Source organism: Neolamprologus multifasciatus, chromosome 10 (genome assembly GCF_963576455.1).
Source record: "Neolamprologus multifasciatus chromosome 10, fNeoMul1.2, whole genome shotgun sequence".
In the NCBI taxonomy this organism is placed as follows: Eukaryota; Metazoa; Chordata; class Actinopteri; order Cichliformes; family Cichlidae; genus Neolamprologus; species Neolamprologus multifasciatus.
The window spans coordinates 12,420,406-12,438,402 of record NC_140448.1 but is presented as its reverse complement, the minus strand read 5'-3'; the positions used below and the strand labels follow the sequence as shown (position 1 = coordinate 12,438,402).

Sequence of the window (17,997 nt, the reverse complement as noted above, 5' to 3'; positions counted from 1 at the left end):
CTGGACAAAGAAGACACAGATGTGCATGTTGTCCAAAAAAAGCATTGGTAAAGGGAGAGGTTACAAAGGAAATCAAAGAAGCGCTGAAACCGAAACGCTACACTGACCTTTCGGACAACTTGGACAAAGTCCTTGGAGTTTTGGGGGTTGAGGCCTTGTATCTGGCGAGTGCAGGCCTCCAGGGAGGAAGCATGGGCCACAAACAGGACCGTGTTTCCTGTGTGAAAGAGGTAGAGAACATAGAGTCGCATTCCTCAGATACCATAAGCTTTCTGTCCCAAACTAAGCCACTGATGATGTTTAGTTTCTTGGATACGCGTGTTTTACGAGCTAAAAAGTCTAGCTAAGAAGTTTAAAAGTACAACACTGAAAACTACAGTTTTATCTACATAAAGTGGCTGTTTTAACCTGTGAATGTTGGCAACATTTAATGCTTACTAAGCAATTACTTAAAAATCCTGGATACATGTTAATTATTATACTTTACCCAAGTTTTTGCACTCAGTCAAGATCTCTCGGGTCACCTGGAAGCTCCTGCTGATGTAGGTGTCATAGGACTCTGAAACTGTCAATTTACTTATGGGAATATGAGGTCTAGGAGAAAAACAAAATAGATACTAGGGGTGAAGTAGATTGTAGGATCAGAGAAAACAGCACAACCTCCATAGTGTTAGTGTTAGTGTTGCTGTGTACCTATATGTTGTGTCCACACTCAGGTTAGCAGCAGCCAGCTCAGCTGGAGGGATCCAGGAAGGTAAACATGTACCTGAAACCCACTTGGTCCATTCAAACAATCCTGGCTCCACGCGGATTTTTGTCTTTCCGTCCTGCTGGAGACCTGGCAGAGAGTTGAACTGAGACTTACTCTTTTTGGAGTAAAATATAAAGGAAATGTATAAATATGTGCAAACGAGGTAACCTTTAAAAAGGATTTGCCTTTTTAAAGCAGACATATTGATGTGTCTAAATACTACGAAGGTCCCGTTACACTTTATAAAATGGACCTAGAAAAGCCTCGCTGAACTAAAGATTTATGACTCAAAGCTAACATTGAAAATATCACACAGTAGAAAGAAGCTGAGTAGGTGCTGGTGTCAGTACACTGACGTTTGTGAAGATGAGGTCCTACCTTGAAGAATGTGCTGAGTAGTCTGAATGCATCGAAGAGAAGGAGAGCAGTAAACAAAGTCTATTGTTGTATGGCTTTCTAACAGGGCTTCCCCTGAGATAGGACAAAATACAGTGTGATTCCACAAGCAAGAATGTCATGTAGTATGGGAAATAAAACAATTCAGTCTTAAAAAGCTCAATTCTTCAGAATCTCAGGTAGCTTTACACTAGTAAATGATATAAAAGTAAAATATACCAACCAACAAGACGGGCCTGTGTGGCACCAAAGACAGTAATTGGGCAATCCTTATCAAAGTCCCGGTGCCCACCACTTCGAGCTGGGAGACTGGTTGGCATGTTGAGATTAGAGCGAATGTATCTGCCTGCACAACACAAATAAAATATAACAAATCAAGTTAAACGTATTTAATGCCATACTGATGTGTAAAAAACATGGTCACCCCCCTATTAAACCCTTACCTTTGGAGTCAAAGCACTGAGTGACCCAGTGTTTGCCAAACACCACATCCATCCTCTCTCCATGGCGACACACAAACAGCCTCATCTTGGACAGGGAGGGCTGACTAGCTGGTCTTGACACCTACGATTAGAATTGTTTGAAACTGTGAGTCATTAAAGACAACATGCACTAATCTGGAGCCTCTGCTAGGAGCCCACGCAGTAATTATTGTCATTAACAAACTCTTTACTGGGATTGTTACAGGACAACAGTGAGGTTCGTGATGTTTTTTATGTTTTGTTTTTTTTTTTTTACTTTAACATGGGCCGTACCTGCATAGGAAGACAGAGGCCTGGAAGGCTGGGAGGATCCACAAGACTGTCAAGTAAACTGTCATTTTGCTGTCCATCAAAAAATAGCCCACCAACAGTGCTGCTAGAGTTCGATGGAGAGGCACAGTTTAGAAAGGAGTAAGACCTAGAGAATGAAACAAAAAACAAAACACAATTGACTTAAATTGTTAATAGAGTTTTAAAAAGGACACAGTAACCCTGTTTCCCTTCCTTACCCATGGACGACCCATGTATCAGACTCATCGGCACGGTTGACGTAGTTCTCAGGCAGGAGGCCGGACAGCCCCGTACTCAGCGAACTGCCATACACCCAGCCTTCGCTAGCGGTGCTCTGCTCCATCGGAGACATGAAAATAAAGTCTCCTTGCAACAGCTCCAGCTCGTCATCGTTCTGAGGCATGTACGGGTACATGACTTGCAGTGTCTGCGGGGGGGCCAGATGATTAAGAGCCATTAAGACAGCAGCAATTTCAAGTGCCAGAGCTACAACTGAGGAGCGGAAACATGCTTGTTAAGAGATGGTACTAAATGAGAGTGCACCTCGTGATTAGCAAACCGAATATCCCTGGAGAAGAGAACGGCCAGCCAGTCACACCCTGCAGACACGTCAACATTTTTGGCCAGCTTCTCCAAAGCCGGAAGGCTACTGGCTTGAAAGTGGTAAGCCAACGTGACATGAAGCTGTTTCTTATGGGGCTCAACATGAACATCTGGATTAAGGATCAAAAAGAACAGCATATACACACCAGTCATCCACAATAATAAGGTAAAGAAATTAACACTACAGATCGTGTCACAGTGGTATATTTTTATGGGAATACCTGGATCCTGACCTTCAGCATCTTTCCAAAGCCTACAAGTACCCCCAATTCAGCCCAACCATATTAAGCCTAACTCTAATATGTGCCTTTTCCATGCAAAAGTTAAGGGTTTCTTGGGATGCACCAGTTGAAAATATAGAAAATACTAGTACCACTTCTGACCTTTAACCTTGACGATAGCATACAGCCTATCTTTCATGATACTATTAGCTAGCCTGGCTCTGTACCATGATACAGTTCCATGGTTGTAGTTTTTCGTCAATGGCTACATGATGGACTCTCTTAACCAGGCAAAGGAACTTCCAGGATATGGTATCAACTAGCGAACCAAGCCGCAAATAATAATACATTAAGCAGTTCTGCCCAAATAATTCTAATACACGGGATAAGCAAGAGAGAATTGTATTGATCCTTTCATAAAACTCTTAGTCAGAAAGCAATTAGGCATGCAAATGTCTGTCTACTCCTTTGAACCAAATCATTGCTGCAGAGAGCCTGGGAGCATTAGCATCCAACACTGCGTCCGCAAGACAGCGTTCATGTATAACCTCTTAACCAAAGGGAAAAAGAGGACTTGAACCTGCTTTTGATGCGGCTTCACTGGCAAAGTCAGCAGCAAAACTCTTCAGAACTTCTGCCATCTGTTCCTCCACGAAGAGACCGATGAAGGTTGAGGAGACGTAGAGCTCCAGGGGGAGGGGCATAGGTATGCGACCTTTCCACTTGGCCATGGTGGTCTGGAGAGCATCGGACAGAGCCTCCACCTTCGCATCAGTACACTGAGTGTAAAGGAGATAACAACACAGGAAACTCAGTGATATACTGAACACTCTGTCATTGCTAGTGATATGTATGCAAAAAACAATCTGTACATGGGCAAATATAGAGTTTAGTGCAAACATTGGTTTAGACCCTTTTTCATTACACAGGACTATCAATAGAAAACTTTGGCAACTAGAAGAACAAAGAAGGCCTGTCACAGATGTCGTTCCCTGATCTCTTAGATCAACAGTGATAACTCCTGTATTTAAAAAAAACCTGCTTCAGATTCCAATATTATCAGTCATTTTTGTTCTATATCAATTTACTCTTTTAGTCCTTGTGAAAATAGCTGTTTCTCAAGTTTATGCTCTCTTGTCTGGCAATAAGCTTTGTGAACAATTACAGTCTGGCAGCTGACTCCGGTCTATCAACCATTCCCATCCACTTTGATCTGTGTGCAGCATTTGACTATATATCCATAACATCCTTCTATACAGACTAGCCTGTATTGGAATCGCAGACACACCCTTAAACTAGTTTAAATCCCATCTCTTGGCTCTCGGTCACACTCATGTAAAATCCCACCCATTTCCAGTTATTGCCAGTGCTCCCCTGGGATCTGTTCTGGGTCCTTTTCTATTCATTACTTATTTATTTCCACTGAATATATTTTCTGTAAGTTTAATCAACTTTTTAATATAAGCTTCTACTGTTATCCTGATGACATCCAGCTCTACCTGTCTACCAAACCTAACACCACTCTCCCACTTGTGACACCTCCAGGAAATCTGCTTTGCTTGCAACTCTGACTTTCTCCTGACTGGCCCCAAAGGTCTTCTTCTCACAGTCCCTTTGACTACCATGATGTTTACAGTAGAGTTTTCAGTTGCTCAGCTCCGCACCTTGACATCTGTGACACTCACCACTTTCAAATCCTGTCTCACAATGCATGTCTATGCATGCAAGGCTTTGAACTGGGAGAAATTGGGCTGAAATTCTACACATAGACGTAATGCTTTAACAAAGAGGAACTTGGGTCATAAGTTAGCTAACAACTGAGGGACAGATTTTAAATTTGAAGACCACAAAGAGGTTACAGGATGTTAACCAATCCAGCAAACTCAAATCTAACATGTTGTATTTGCAAGCACTTCTTTCAGTTCTAAACCGTTCACTGCGTTCTCTGCAGCAAGCTTCACACGGAAATGTGACAGCATATATTAAATGTTTACTGTACATGTGCAGAAACTGAAAACAACTTCCTCTGGGTGAGCACAAATAATTTAAATACACACCACACACACACACACACACACACACACACACACAGACACACACAGACAGGAAGTTGAGACTGACCATGAAGAACTGGCAGAGGGTAACATGGGGAAAGATGTTGTGTGCCTTGTTCTTGCCACAAGACAGGCGGGACTGCTTCCAGAAGTGCGTGAGCTGCTGGAGCAGTGGCCCACTTGGTCGCAGATATAACACATACTCTCTGGGTAGAGGATCATCCAGGAAGGGGTCATCGACATGGGAAAAGAGCCTGGTGTGACCAAGATCACGTCAAGTGGAAAGAGGGAGAAAAAAAATGCTGTGATAATGGAAGATAAAAAGGAAGGAGCAGCTAATGTCCAGCAGAGGGCAGCGATGGTTGTAAATGCAATCTGACGTGTCAATAAAATGTTACATTAGGTCAGTATATTTTTGCCATGTCAAGAATATCCATTTGATTTCCTGTTAAGCAATAACAACAGGGAGAGTAAATATGAGTGTGCGCATGTGTTGCTCTCACCAGTCACAAGCCGCCTGGACGTTCTTCCCTCCTGTCGAAACCAGAGCTTTTAGGCTGCAAAACAGGAAGAGAAAGCAAGAGGGGGAGATCAAAGCACAGCCACACAAATCAATACTTTCTCTTCCGGACTGTATTTATTAGGAAGAGACTGCTGTGTCTCCGTGTGACCGTGAACAAAGAACAAACATCCAGAGAGACCAGTAAAAAGACAGCAAGCACACAATGATTCTTTCATTATTCATACCAGAGGTTTATGAAACACTGACTTGAAGCAGCTAGCTTCTTTGCTAAGAACTAAGAATGCATTAGGACAGGCTGGTTCTATCATCAGTTAGGTGTGGCCACCTTCAGGGAGATGCATCTCCCTGTGTTAGTGTTAACTGAGGTCGAACTTGAAGTCGAGCACACTCGAGTACGCTAACAACACATTCAAATCACTCGTCTCATTGCTTAAAAATGTAGGCCAACAAAACCCCTGTGTCACGATACCGAGATCTGCTATAAACGACAGATAAAATAATGCCTTTGGTTCTAAAATGATATAAAATGAACGGTTCCTACCACAAGATTTATCTGTGTCATTTTATACTCTAATTTCTTTCTTTTTTTCCCTGAAACAGAGAGCTGATTGAATGATTACTCTCGAGTGTTCAAAATCTAATTAGCATCTTTTTATAAAAGCTCTGTTATTGCAGGCTGCCTCTGAAGGGATTTGCTGATACAAGGAGGTTTCTTCAGCTCTTAGAGGACTAACACAGATTATATCTGCAAGAGACGGTAATTTAGAAGGTTCAGAGCACACACGCGCTGCAAATCTTCGGTGCACTGTAGCACAAACTTTGCTGTTTTGTCGAATATATCTTATGCTTGGTATTACAGCCTGTAAGAGCTGGATTCCTGATAAATGAGTAAAGAAAGGAAGTCGACAGTTTCATTTTTAAACAACAGGGAATTCATGTTAAGTAACTGCATGTTGCTTTGTAGCATTTAAGCTTTAAAGCTCAGCTACAAGCCACCCAACTCCATCTCCTTTGAGCTCTGTAGGGTGCTTGAAAATAAAGCAGAACTCTGAGTCTGTTTAGCTCTCATTCATTGCAACAGATAACCCTAAAAGCAAAACCTTCAAAATAATGTCACATTTTTCTAAATGATATCTCTATTCTCACATAAGAGAGCTTTGCTTGTTGGTACTCTTAATGGCAGTTCTAATGAGCCATAAAACTGAACAAGGGGTCGTATTCTGCATCATTGTATGGTCACCATTTGACTGAATTTATAGCGTGATGCGGACAGAGTTCATTGTGCCGCCCTGATGTTCGAACTCAATGAGCTATTTTTAAATTTGTCCCAGTGAGAGGGTCCTAGATACAGCGAAATCCCCCAACCCTGGGGCAGCGCGCACTGAAAGAGCACAGCGTGCACGCTGACAGCGTCAAGCCTTACAGGATCCTAACAGATGGCTCACACAGATCTACATAAAGACTTGAGTTATATATCAGCTACAGTGAGAGTCAAAAATTTTGGTTATTCTATGGTTAATCTATTATTTATACTATTTCAGCACTACACCACCACTGTAAGGAGGAGGTTTAAGAAAGAGAGTCAGTTGTCCTTTTCAAAAGATTCCACCTGGTTTTGTGTGGAGGAGGAAAAGAAGGGGATTTTCTCTCAGAAGGCATGATGGGATTACATGCAGATGTGACTGAGACGTCACAAAATCCAATCCAGGCTGGAACATTGGATTCTTGCTTCTTATCTCCTTGGTATTTTATGAGAGTGAACCCTAGCGATATTAAATAATAGTAATGCTCTTAGTGCGGAGTCACAGAGCAAACTGATGCAATGGCACTTGAATTTAATCTGCCTTTTTTTTTTTAAAGCTTTTCAAAGGAGAAGAATCCATGCATAAACAATAACACAACATCAAGCAGGATGGTGTTGCCATGTTTTATTCATCTGTGTGGCACAGATTTTTAAAAAGGGCAATGTTTTAAACAAAAAGATTTTTTTGTATGTGTGCATTTTGAAAATGTAACGCACAAGATTGGAGTTTAAGCTTCAGCTTTTCGTGGATCAGTCCACGTGAAAAGGACATCGTTACCGACTCTGGCAACACTTCAAAGTAAAAACATCAAAAGCAAACGATGCTGACGCGTTTGATCAAATCATACGTTTCAGCTAACAGCCGATTCAGAAATATGCCTGTCTGAAACTTGTCGATTTTTCCTCCTTTATTAAATCCATAAATAAAATTCTTGAGATTTCCGAATGTCTTTTGTGAAAGTGTCCTCGACTGAAGTAGGTAACAGTAACCGAGCAGGTTTTTTCATGCCTGGAGAAACAGAGGAGCCTCTTCCTGTGAGGAAGCCGTGCTAAATACCATCAGGCTTGCTTCGTTGCAGCATGTTTCACTGTGGTTTGTGCTGTGTTTTTTTTTTTTTTGCTACCATTTTTCTTCATGATTGAGCTTGATGGCTCACTTTGGAATCGTTATACTGGTGGCCAGAGTGTTCACACTCAAACCTCTAGTGTGATTCCTCTGGTGGAACTTGTTAAAACTTGTAAGTGCAATGTTCTCACGATGAGCTCTTCCATGCAAAGTTCCCTTAGAAAAGAATATCTTTATATTAAGATACTGATTAAGCAAGAAATCACATGCATGTGATGTATTCCTTCGCCAGAAGTTTAATAAAGAAGGTAATCTTTCCACAATTTTTAAAGCTCATATTGGAATATTATAATCAACTGCTACACATTTTGAAAATGAAATATCCTTATACTAAATTATAAATGTAGCAATACTTTTTTTCAAATCTCCACTTTCAAATTCGGTGCCTTCTTTATTAAACTTTCCCACATTTCTAATAGTTTTTGAAAAAGAAATGAGCTGATTTCAGTATGCGTTGTTCTTGGTATTTCTTGCAGTCATTTCCAAGCTGTGGTGAGGCCGTTTTCAGAAATATCTTTAACTTTTTTAAAGCCTTACTTTCATGGTCTGATTTTGACTGACATGCGGGACCACAAGGAAGTCGTAGTACACCAACAGACATGCTTAAAGGTGTCATGTATACTTTCGCCACCGCAAATTCCTACCTACCTACGCCTGCTTGCATTTCATAATCCAACCTCAGACGAGTGCCTACTTTACAGAGTGGTTATGACTGATAACAAGAACTAGGCGTCACACAACCCATGTAGATCATATCGGTGTAGATATTTGGATGCAGTCTTGGTAAAAAGAGAGTACATTTCGAAGGTTTTCTAATGAGGACAAACACCTCATACTGGTTGTCAAGCACAGTGGTGGAGGTGTGATGATTTCGGCTTGTTTTTCAGTAAAAGGACCTTAGCACCTCGCAGCCGTTGAGTCGACCACAAAGTCGTCTGTATGGCAAAATGTTATAGAGTCAGCTGAACTAAAGCAACGCTGGAAAGAAGAGTGGGTCAAACATCCTCCACAATAATGTGAGAGACTGAGACAGTCATACAGTTATCTGGTCGTTAAGTGATGACGTGACGAATCCTACTTCCGGGCCTAAAGTAGTCTGCATTTAATATGACTTTTGTGTTGTTCTCCTGGCTGAAGTTTGGTCCTTTTACAGCATCCTGCCATGCAATTACATTTGTTCCTGACCACCGAGAACACTCACATTAAGTTTTAATCGAGTGGAAAAAAAGTTAGCTTGTTTATATTATGCTAACATAGCTGTGTCGCTAGCGGTCACGTAGGACATCATTATATACCAGCTAGCCAAACTTCAGTAACACTACAAACGTCACTGCTGTTTAGTTTTCTGTCTTCATTTATGTTGGAAGTGATAATAGAGCTGTACGTCTTAGGCTACGTCCACACGTACACGGGTATTTCTGAAAACGGAGATTTTCCGTTTTCGTTTTAAAAAATAATCCCGTCCACAAGTAAAGGCAGAAATGAAGGAAAACGCTGCTAGGAACATGCCAAAGCAACAGGTGGCGATATATTCCTAACCGTGCAGAAATGTTGGCCAATCAGAAGTCTAGAAGCCTCGGTGGGAAAAAGTAAACAAAGCTGGGGCACAGAAGCAGAACCCAGTCGTATCTGTGGAGGGACAGTAACTGTGTGTGTATATGTAAGCTTTTAAACACTGCAGAGAGTACAATTAACAGTAATAGTATTGTAGAAATTCATTTCACTGAAACAATAACGTGGCGCACAGTGTGACGTCAAAAAATGTGCACACCTTTGATGCTGCGTTTTCTCCGTTTTTCTCGTCCACACGTAAATGCAAAAAAGGAGTTTTCAAAAATATCCACCCTGGCCGGAGTTTTTAAAATCTCAGTTTTCAGTGACCAAAAACGCCGTTTACGTGTGGACGAAAGGTGCAAACACATAGAAAAATCTGCGTTTTCAAAAATACCCGGGTACATGTGGACATAGCCTTAATTTATTTCCAAAACCCCGCAGTCAGGACATGGTATATTGTATTTAGATAGCAGCTAGCGAGCTAACTTCCTGCTAACTTCTAACTCCGTTAAATGGCATAAATTCCGTTTTCATGGATGCCTGGATGTTAAACTCAATTGTTACACCTGGTAGAGCAGAATGCTGATCATTTTATTAAAGATCAGTAATGCCATAGTGATCGTTTGATATATGGACCTGCAGCAGAGTTTAGGCCCAGACACGGCTAGTAACGTCAGACTTAATGACCGGATTGGTGCTAAAGGCGAATCTACAAGTTAAATAAATAACATGGTTACATTTAACTAATTTTAAGACCAAGTGAGGACAAGATGTAGTCTTGACAGACAGAATATTGTCTATTTTTTTCATTAAAAATATATACGCATCTTAACCACTTTAGAGTAGAATGATAAATAAAGACAACACTGCCATAAATACAGAAAACAAAATAGTTGAACTAGTTATTCCAGCCTTCACTTACTAAAAATGTTAAATGCCAAAAAAGGCAAAGACTTTTTGACTGTAGCGGTCAATGCGTTTTCTTTTACCATGAATTAATTCCATGTTTCAAATGGTTTTTCCATGTCGTTCCAGTATATATATTTGTTAGTGAACGCACTCTGGATTAGTAATGGTTTCCGTCACGCAGACGTATAAGAGAAAGTGACTATTATTGAATGGAGCTTTAACTTAATTTGCACATGCACCACGGCTGCACGCAATACAGAAAACAGCTTTTCATGGCAGCCACACATGGCAACTGTGTTTAGTTCCTGTTTCCACATTTAAGCCCACTTCAGATAAAGTGTTGTGTTGCATGTTAAAACAGTAGTGTTTCTGGTTTTTCACACGTGTAAACATACAGCGGACTGTTTATTACAGCTGAACTGGATATTTTTCCATGCAGGTTAGCTACACAAATTTCCAAAGAAGCAGCAAACCACAAATGAAGAACAGAAGTTAAAAAAAGAAGCATATCAACACATCTTAGGACACACACAAATGTGTTAAATGCTCCCAGGGGCCCCTCCTGACTTCACTCAATAGGCAAATGAACATTTCCTGTTTACAAGCCACACATTTTTTACCACTTATTACAGCCACAGGGCTGAGAGAACTGATGCTGCTAAAACCAGACTGCAGCTTGAGGAAAGCCCCCATCAGGAGAGGAAAGGGGCTCCCCTTCGGCCAGTCTAGCAGACTATGCAAATGGGTGGTAAGCCCACGCCAGACATGAGGCTGGAACAGCTGATTCATCATTATAGTTCACGATACATTGCCTACAAGTATCCTTATACACAACAAGACTGATGCGTTCAATAACGCTTACCGACTTAACATTTCCATTATGTAGGTTTATTGTATATGTTGAAAGAGATGCTTTATGGCATTTTGTTTCCTTAGAGTTAGATGAGAAGACTGCTGCAGCTCTGACGTCTGTGCATTAAAGCACTTAATTCTCAAGTTTGGTCCACAAGTCAGGTAGCTGTTTATGCTTACTGACTTAGTGACACTAAGCCAGCTATCTGTGGTAGGATTATAAAAAAGTCCTTGCAAAATTTTCTATCGAGAGATCCATCTCTGCCCCTGAAAAGTTTGAAAATCCCACTATTAAACTAGCCCCATCTTTGAGGTCAATTTGCTTTGCACAAAAAGTGGAAGCACACTAATGTTTAGACATTTGCCTGCTAACACCTCTACAGCTAATTTGTTTTATCTTGTCTGTTTAATCTACTAGTAGATGCCCGTGTGTCAGTGTTGTTTGGCCTGTTTGTTCTGTTGAAATGGCTTGAAATGAAAACAATATGATGCTTTTATAAGGTGCTGTAGGTGCATAACTGCAACCAATAGATATTTTAAGCCATTGCTAGGCGGTTGTTAGGCAACATGATGACATAACATGACATAATGATATATTGGTAGCTAACTGGTTCTCAACATAATATACTGTGTAGAAGCCAGGTTATATATGATAAATGATATTTCAAGTTTTAATGACACTTTCTTTAGTTTTTACGGCATTTCAGCTTGTGAGTGTTTGTAGTGTTTGTGTTTGCAAACTAGAAGTGACCGCAGCAATCTGCTAGGAACCGCTAGTGTGAATGTATCTGACCATACAATCAGAAACAGACTTCATGAGGGTGGCCCGAGGGCTCAGTGTCCTCTAATGGGCCCTGTCCTCACTGCCCAGCACCGTGGACTCCAACTGGCATTTGTCATGAAATGCCAGGATTGGCAGGTCCACTTGCACCCTGTGCTTTTCAAAGATGAGAGCAGGTTCACCCTGAGCACATGTACAGGATCTGGAAAAGCCATGTAGAAAATTATTCTGCCTCTAACATCACATGACTGGTTTGGTGGTGGGCCACAGACCTCTACAGGCTAGGCAACGGCACCGTGGCAGCCATTGGGTTTTGAATTGCAGCAATTACATTTCAGCAAAATAATAATAATAATAGATTGCATTTATATAGCGCTTTTGGAGACCCTCAAAGTGCTTTACAATTCCACTATTGATTCACTCTCACATTTACACACTGGTGGAGGCAGCTACAGTTGTAGCTACAGCTGCCCTGGGGCAGACTGACAGAAGGGAGGCTGCCATATCGTGCCATCGGCCCCTCTGGCCAACACCAGTAGGCAGCAGGTGAAGGGTCTTGCCCAAGGACACAACGACCAAGACAGAGAGAGCTGGTGATTGAACCAGCAACCTTCCGGTTACAAGATGAGCTTCCCAACCCCCTGAACCACGGTCGCCCCTAACCCACCTAACCTCACTTTTTTTTTCAGGGTGTCTTTGAAATAATTAAATCGAATAATAAAAACTAAAAGTGCAATAAGGAAACTAAACTGAATTAAAACAAAAACTCAAAACTGAAAAAAATTAAGAAAGAAATTTAGAGAATACATAACTATATATACTTTGATCTCTTGGTGTTGTACATTCAGAGCTTTCTTTAGAGCTATCAAAGCAACATTTCAGTATCACCCCTCTAACAAAGCAAGCAGTGTACGGCCCGTGACATGGGCCTCTACTCTTCATTATTTCCACACAATCGACACATCAAATCCACAAGATCAGACAGAGAAAGTCAGAGATTGACACCAGTTAATGAACTGTGAGCTGTTTGTGTTACTAAAGTTAACGTTTAGTCGCTCGCTGTGTTCGCCGAGCTTTGCCGTTTGAGCAATTGATTAGAAATGCTTCTAAAACAACTAAAACAAAGTGTGCTGTTTTAGCATGCTATTTTTAGTGCTCCATGACGTCAGTGAAATGAGTGCACAGGGCAAATGTTTCACTAAGAATATGTGAGGCTCGGTGCCAAAATTGTGACGCATAGCACAGCATTCATCAAAAGTCCGCGGATGTGTCATGCAAAGCAAAGCAAAACAGCAAATGTTCAAGAGTTGCAGTTGGCACGCACATGGATGCTTTCTGAAAACTGAAATCAGGATCTTTATTCTAGTTTGGGGGGTTTTTTCTGGTTAAATTACACCTGAAAATTTTGTTTCCAGGTCTCAAAGGTCAGATTAAAATTGGCCTGTCGACAGGTTAACAAATAAAAGCTTAATCTAAATAGAGCTTTTAACTGTTTACATTTCCTAAAGTTTTGCATTTGTCTACTGAGAAAAAAAGTACAGCAACTCAAGAGGTATAAAAGGCTTTTACAATGCAGAAGAGACGTGCGAATCCCCTGCGTCAGCCACCGTTCAACCCTCAAACGAGCACACTCTAAAGGTCACAAGCCACTTCCGGAAATGGGCGACTTCCTCTTGGCCGTCTGCAATGCAAGCTCAGAGTTTGTTACTGCAAGCAGCCACTAACATGTCTGATGTACTCGTGAGTTACACTGAGTGACTGCTGTAAGATTTCCTCAGTTAAACTTAAACGGTTCCTCATTGATGCCTTTGGTGCATGTTACACGGGAGTAAAGTTAATGCATGTAGCTGCTATGGTTGAGGCGGGAGTTATGAAACCGATGCGCTTGTACAGGAACATTGTCCCACACAGACTTCCTCTTAAACAAACAAAAGCCTTTACAGACAGAAAGAACAGAAACAAAGACAGAAACGACAAATTTACCACATATTATGCTATCTGAGCATAGATACGTTAGAGCGCAGCAACCGCAGTGCCATCGCCCTCTTCACTTTAGACACACTGTCGGAAACCAACAGGCATGGCAGTGCCTGAAGATAATTGCACGTGTTAAGGAATACAAAACAGAGGCTTTTGGTCAGCATTTGTCAGGGTTTATACTGGAGCTCAGAAGGGCTGCATCCTATTTCACAATCAACACCAGATTTGGGCCAAATAAACAAATGAAGGGCACATTTATGGCATTTATTATGCTAAACTGCCAGATATTAGACAGATCCAGCCTTTCAAAAGCAGCAATTTTCTTAGAACTTGTGTTTAGTTATGATGTTATATTTTTTAATACGCTACAGACTGAGCACTTATTAAAACCCAATCACCCGATCACCTGATTACCCCATAACATATATTTTTATTTCAGATTTTGGATTTTGTGTGACAATCCTGGATGCACGAGAGTTTATGTGACTTTTGGGATGAAGCGCAGACCTTCTGACTGAGAAATGGTCATGCTGCATAATGCATTACAAAAGCCTTCACCACTTCTAATTTGTCTACATCCTGTTAGCATGAAAGTAAAAGTGAGCAAAAGGGTGTCTAAATATTTTATTTACTCTTTTAATTCCCTGCTTTTCTCTTTGTTCCTGCGGTTCTTGTTCTGGTGCATTGTGGTCATCAGCTTCACGCTTCAGTTGCTCCAAACTGCCACAATAAACACTGAGGTAAGGCATTTTAACGAATCAGTATGCTGGCTCATATCCTAATTTGTTTCTATTTCAGTCACTTTTTTTTTTCCTTACAGCTGCTTCAAGGCAGATATGTGCTTCATGCATGGCTGACATGAAGAAGCCGCAGACATGCTGTCTGTTTCTTGTAGTTTCTCTTAACATAGTTCATCATTTGTTTAAATCAAGAGCTTAATTCCTCTCTTGACTTTCTCACGAGCTGTAAAACTGCACCTAAATCTGCCATCGGCACAGGTACGTACAGTCAGCCGATACCGTAGTTATGTCAAATTTAGCCTCAGGTAATACACTGCTCTGACGTTACACACTTATTGATAATTGGAGGTCAGAGAAAAGTCAGGATCCAAGTCAGGACAGAGGAAGGAAGACAGAGTAACTGCCTTACTGATAAGGTATAGCAGGCCGGAGAATACTGGGGATATAAACTCATGGCAAAAGTTCATATTTAACTACGGTGGCAGTAATGCAAGCAAATGCTTTATCAAGGAATTTCACAGAACATATTGTTTACAAAATATCTGTCATTATACAGACCATATCTGGAAGTGGCCAGAAGCTTGGATATAACATCACAACAAAAGATCACCAAAAGTCCAGAAGATGGCTCAGTGTAGCTTCAAAAACAAAACGGTAGTTCTAGTCCGATACTCACAGTCGCTCCATATTTTTGGACACAAATTTCTGTTTCATGTGCAGAATTTGTTTACCCTTAAGGTGTTGACGTGGTAAACAAAGATATTGCATTTACAGCTATTTTTACACGCACTTCCTCCCCCCACACTATAATGTAAAAAGACTCAGTTTAAGATCTTGTTGAGGATCCTTTGCACAATGTCTGGAGTCTGTGGACCTCAGATTCTATCTTTGTCATGCTTTGCAGGCCTTTGCTGCAGCTGTGTGTAGCTGTTGTTTATTTGTACTTCTGCCTTCATTTTTGCATTCAGTATGTGGAATGCATGCTCGACTGGCCAAGTCAGTCAAGTGATCGGCTTGGCCATTTTCGGCTCTGTAATGGCCTTTCTGTTCTTGAGGCTGATGAGTGTTTTGCGCCTTGAAATCTCTACGTTTTTCTCTCTTGAAGTCTTCTCTTTACAGAGGGATTAGATAATAATGAGCCTACATAATGGAGAGTTTCAGCACTTTTCTTTACCATAGAAAAGATGCTGTGATCATACACCAGTTGTCTTCAGTATAGGTCCAGCCCCTTTACGTTGCTCACTATGGCATAGATTTTATTTAAAATAAAATTATATTTGCCATTTTTATTTTCTAGAAAAGAAAAACTACCCATAGTCATATAACTCTACTTAATTATGAGCTTAATCTAAAGCTAAAATACCAAATATTTGGTCAAGTATCCAAATAAAATGAGCTTAACTCTATATCATGTCCTCGGTCTTTTATTATGGCAAGTCTGTGTTGTAAGGCTCAGTTTCCAAACCGTCTTCCAACCATCTAACACCATTATCGCAGAGAAAGAGAGACCACTGTCCGTCCATGTCCTATCTGATTACACAAGTCAGTTCCTGGATGACTCAGCAGACCCTTCGCTGCCCAATTAAAACAGAAAGCCCAATTCTCCGTGTTCGTGTATGCGTGTGTGTACATGATTCATGCTCCCTACTCCCTGAAAAAAAAAAAAAAGAACTCCAGCACAATGAAGCTGCTGTTCGCTCGAGCCATGACTGATAACTGATTTTCCTATTAGTACCTCTCCCTCTCACAATACCAACTGGGAGAGAAGCTGACAACAAAACCTAATAAGCAGATGTTTATTTTTGATATTTTACAGCAACATGTCTGGCGTGATCGTCAGAGTAGATTCTGACCGTTTGAAACACATCTGCAGAACACAGATAACTTTTAAGTGAATCGAACTACAGCCCCCAAAATGTCTTAATCGTGGATTTCTCCGTTTCTGACACGAGTATTTCATTTAGAGAGGGTTACTGCAAAGCTGTCTGTGGTACAGAGACAACACTGGGACGTATTGCATTATCGCTTGATAAAGCAGACGTGACAAGCGTGTCCGAAAGCAGTTGCCTGTTTACACATCGATCAGATACAGAGCGACGTTATCGCCTCATCTTTTACGTCTTTAATGTTCCACTTAGAGAAAAAAACAATTAGCTTTGTGTGCAGTTATTTCAAGACCAGAAAATGGTTAGTGAAACCTGTGCATATTTGATTCCCTAAAAATAAAATGGGATAAAGAACCGCAAGCAGTCACACATGTAATTAGGCTCCAAAAATATAACAATGTCATGTTATATTTTGGTATCACTAGTCATATAAGTAAAAAAGGAGCCTCACACAACATGAGGCTTTCTAGGGGGAGTGTGCACAAAACACATTTTATGTTTGTTTTCTAATATTATAAATAGGCCAGAGAGGCCAGACAGCCTTGAAGCCAGTGGCTCCTAATAATCCTGCTCCATTATGAATATAATAGCCTCAATCAAATCAAAGTGTATCAGTCTGTCATCAATAATAGAAGCGAGCCCTGGCAAACAGGTTGCTCTGTCTGCATCGGTTCTTTATGCAGAACGAGTGAGAGCTTCAGCCTGGAGCGATCAAAGCCGGGATGACCTCAGCCAGTTTTGCAGACGATAAAAAGGCTTAATTTTGGAGACGCTGCATCTTAAACAAAAGCGAAAGACTGTTCAACACTTTCGGCCTACTTGCAAAACTCTGACAACTGTCACTGCTAAATTCTGACTCCCTGTTCTAAATGGTCAGACAGTTTTCTATCTGTACGATCCAGATGGCAAAACAAGCATCAGAGCTCAACGTTAATCGCGGCGCTCTCAGGTAATTCATTTTTGTCTGCTGTGGCAGTAATTTCAGCTTTCTTTTGATACCTGGGGAGAGGCTGAACATACAGAAAGGCTTTTGTGTGAGAAGAGGAGGCTGCTGAAATATATGTAATGTGGGAGTCAACGGCAGAGCGAGCAATGAGAGACACTATGATTGCAGATTATGTGATTATGTGGAGTTTGCGCAGCGAGAGGAGGCTGAGATGTAAAAAGCGAGCTCTGTGCAGAACTTAAAATTTGACACCTCTTCAGTATGTCGGGTTACACAAACCACATCATGTTTGATAAAACGCTCCTTTGCCCACAGGCTCGAGTAAAATAAAAGGCTCAGCGACAGAAATGTTCATAACTTTACTCACTAACAAAGCTGGGCATCCATTTTTTATATTTCTCTTCTTTCCTGGTTTCAATAAACGCATCCTTCTGTTGATTAACCCTCATTTTTTTATAAGAAAATGTGTTATTTATATGATTTTTTTTTTTTTTTGGAGGGGGGAGGGTGGGGGTGCAATAGTAGTAAGCAGACCACACATTGTCATTTTCCAGTATAATTACATAATCCACAGACTACAATCACAAGCCAGTACTGCT

At 41.0% G+C, this 17,997-nt stretch overlaps 1 protein-coding gene across 3 annotated transcripts in view; it reads right to left on the bottom strand.

The window, feature by feature from the left end:
• Window positions 1-17,997, bottom strand: part of ubash3ba (ubiquitin associated and SH3 domain containing Ba) — a 78,188-nt gene that overhangs the window by 58,684 nt on the left and 1,507 nt on the right. For all 3 annotated transcript variants that reach the window (XR_014876543.1, XR_014876544.1, XM_085175534.1), the window contains exons 2-13: window positions 5,302-5,355; window positions 4,866-5,052; window positions 3,325-3,523; window positions 2,464-2,633; window positions 2,139-2,347; window positions 1,903-2,047; window positions 1,591-1,711; window positions 1,371-1,493; window positions 1,130-1,222; window positions 694-838; window positions 488-594; window positions 108-217 (exon numbers count right to left, since the gene is read on the bottom strand). Coding sequence is in view for 1 of the 3 variants with exons in the window: in XM_085175534.1 (XP_085031660.1) it covers window positions 108-217; window positions 488-594; window positions 694-838; window positions 1,130-1,222; window positions 1,371-1,493; window positions 1,591-1,711; window positions 1,903-2,047; window positions 2,139-2,347; window positions 2,464-2,633; window positions 3,325-3,523; window positions 4,866-5,052; window positions 5,302-5,355 (1,663 nt within the window). In the remaining 2 variants the exon portion in view is untranslated. The remainder of the gene's footprint in view (window positions 1-107; window positions 218-487; window positions 595-693; window positions 839-1,129; window positions 1,223-1,370; window positions 1,494-1,590; window positions 1,712-1,902; window positions 2,048-2,138; window positions 2,348-2,463; window positions 2,634-3,324; window positions 3,524-4,865; window positions 5,053-5,301; window positions 5,356-17,997) is intronic.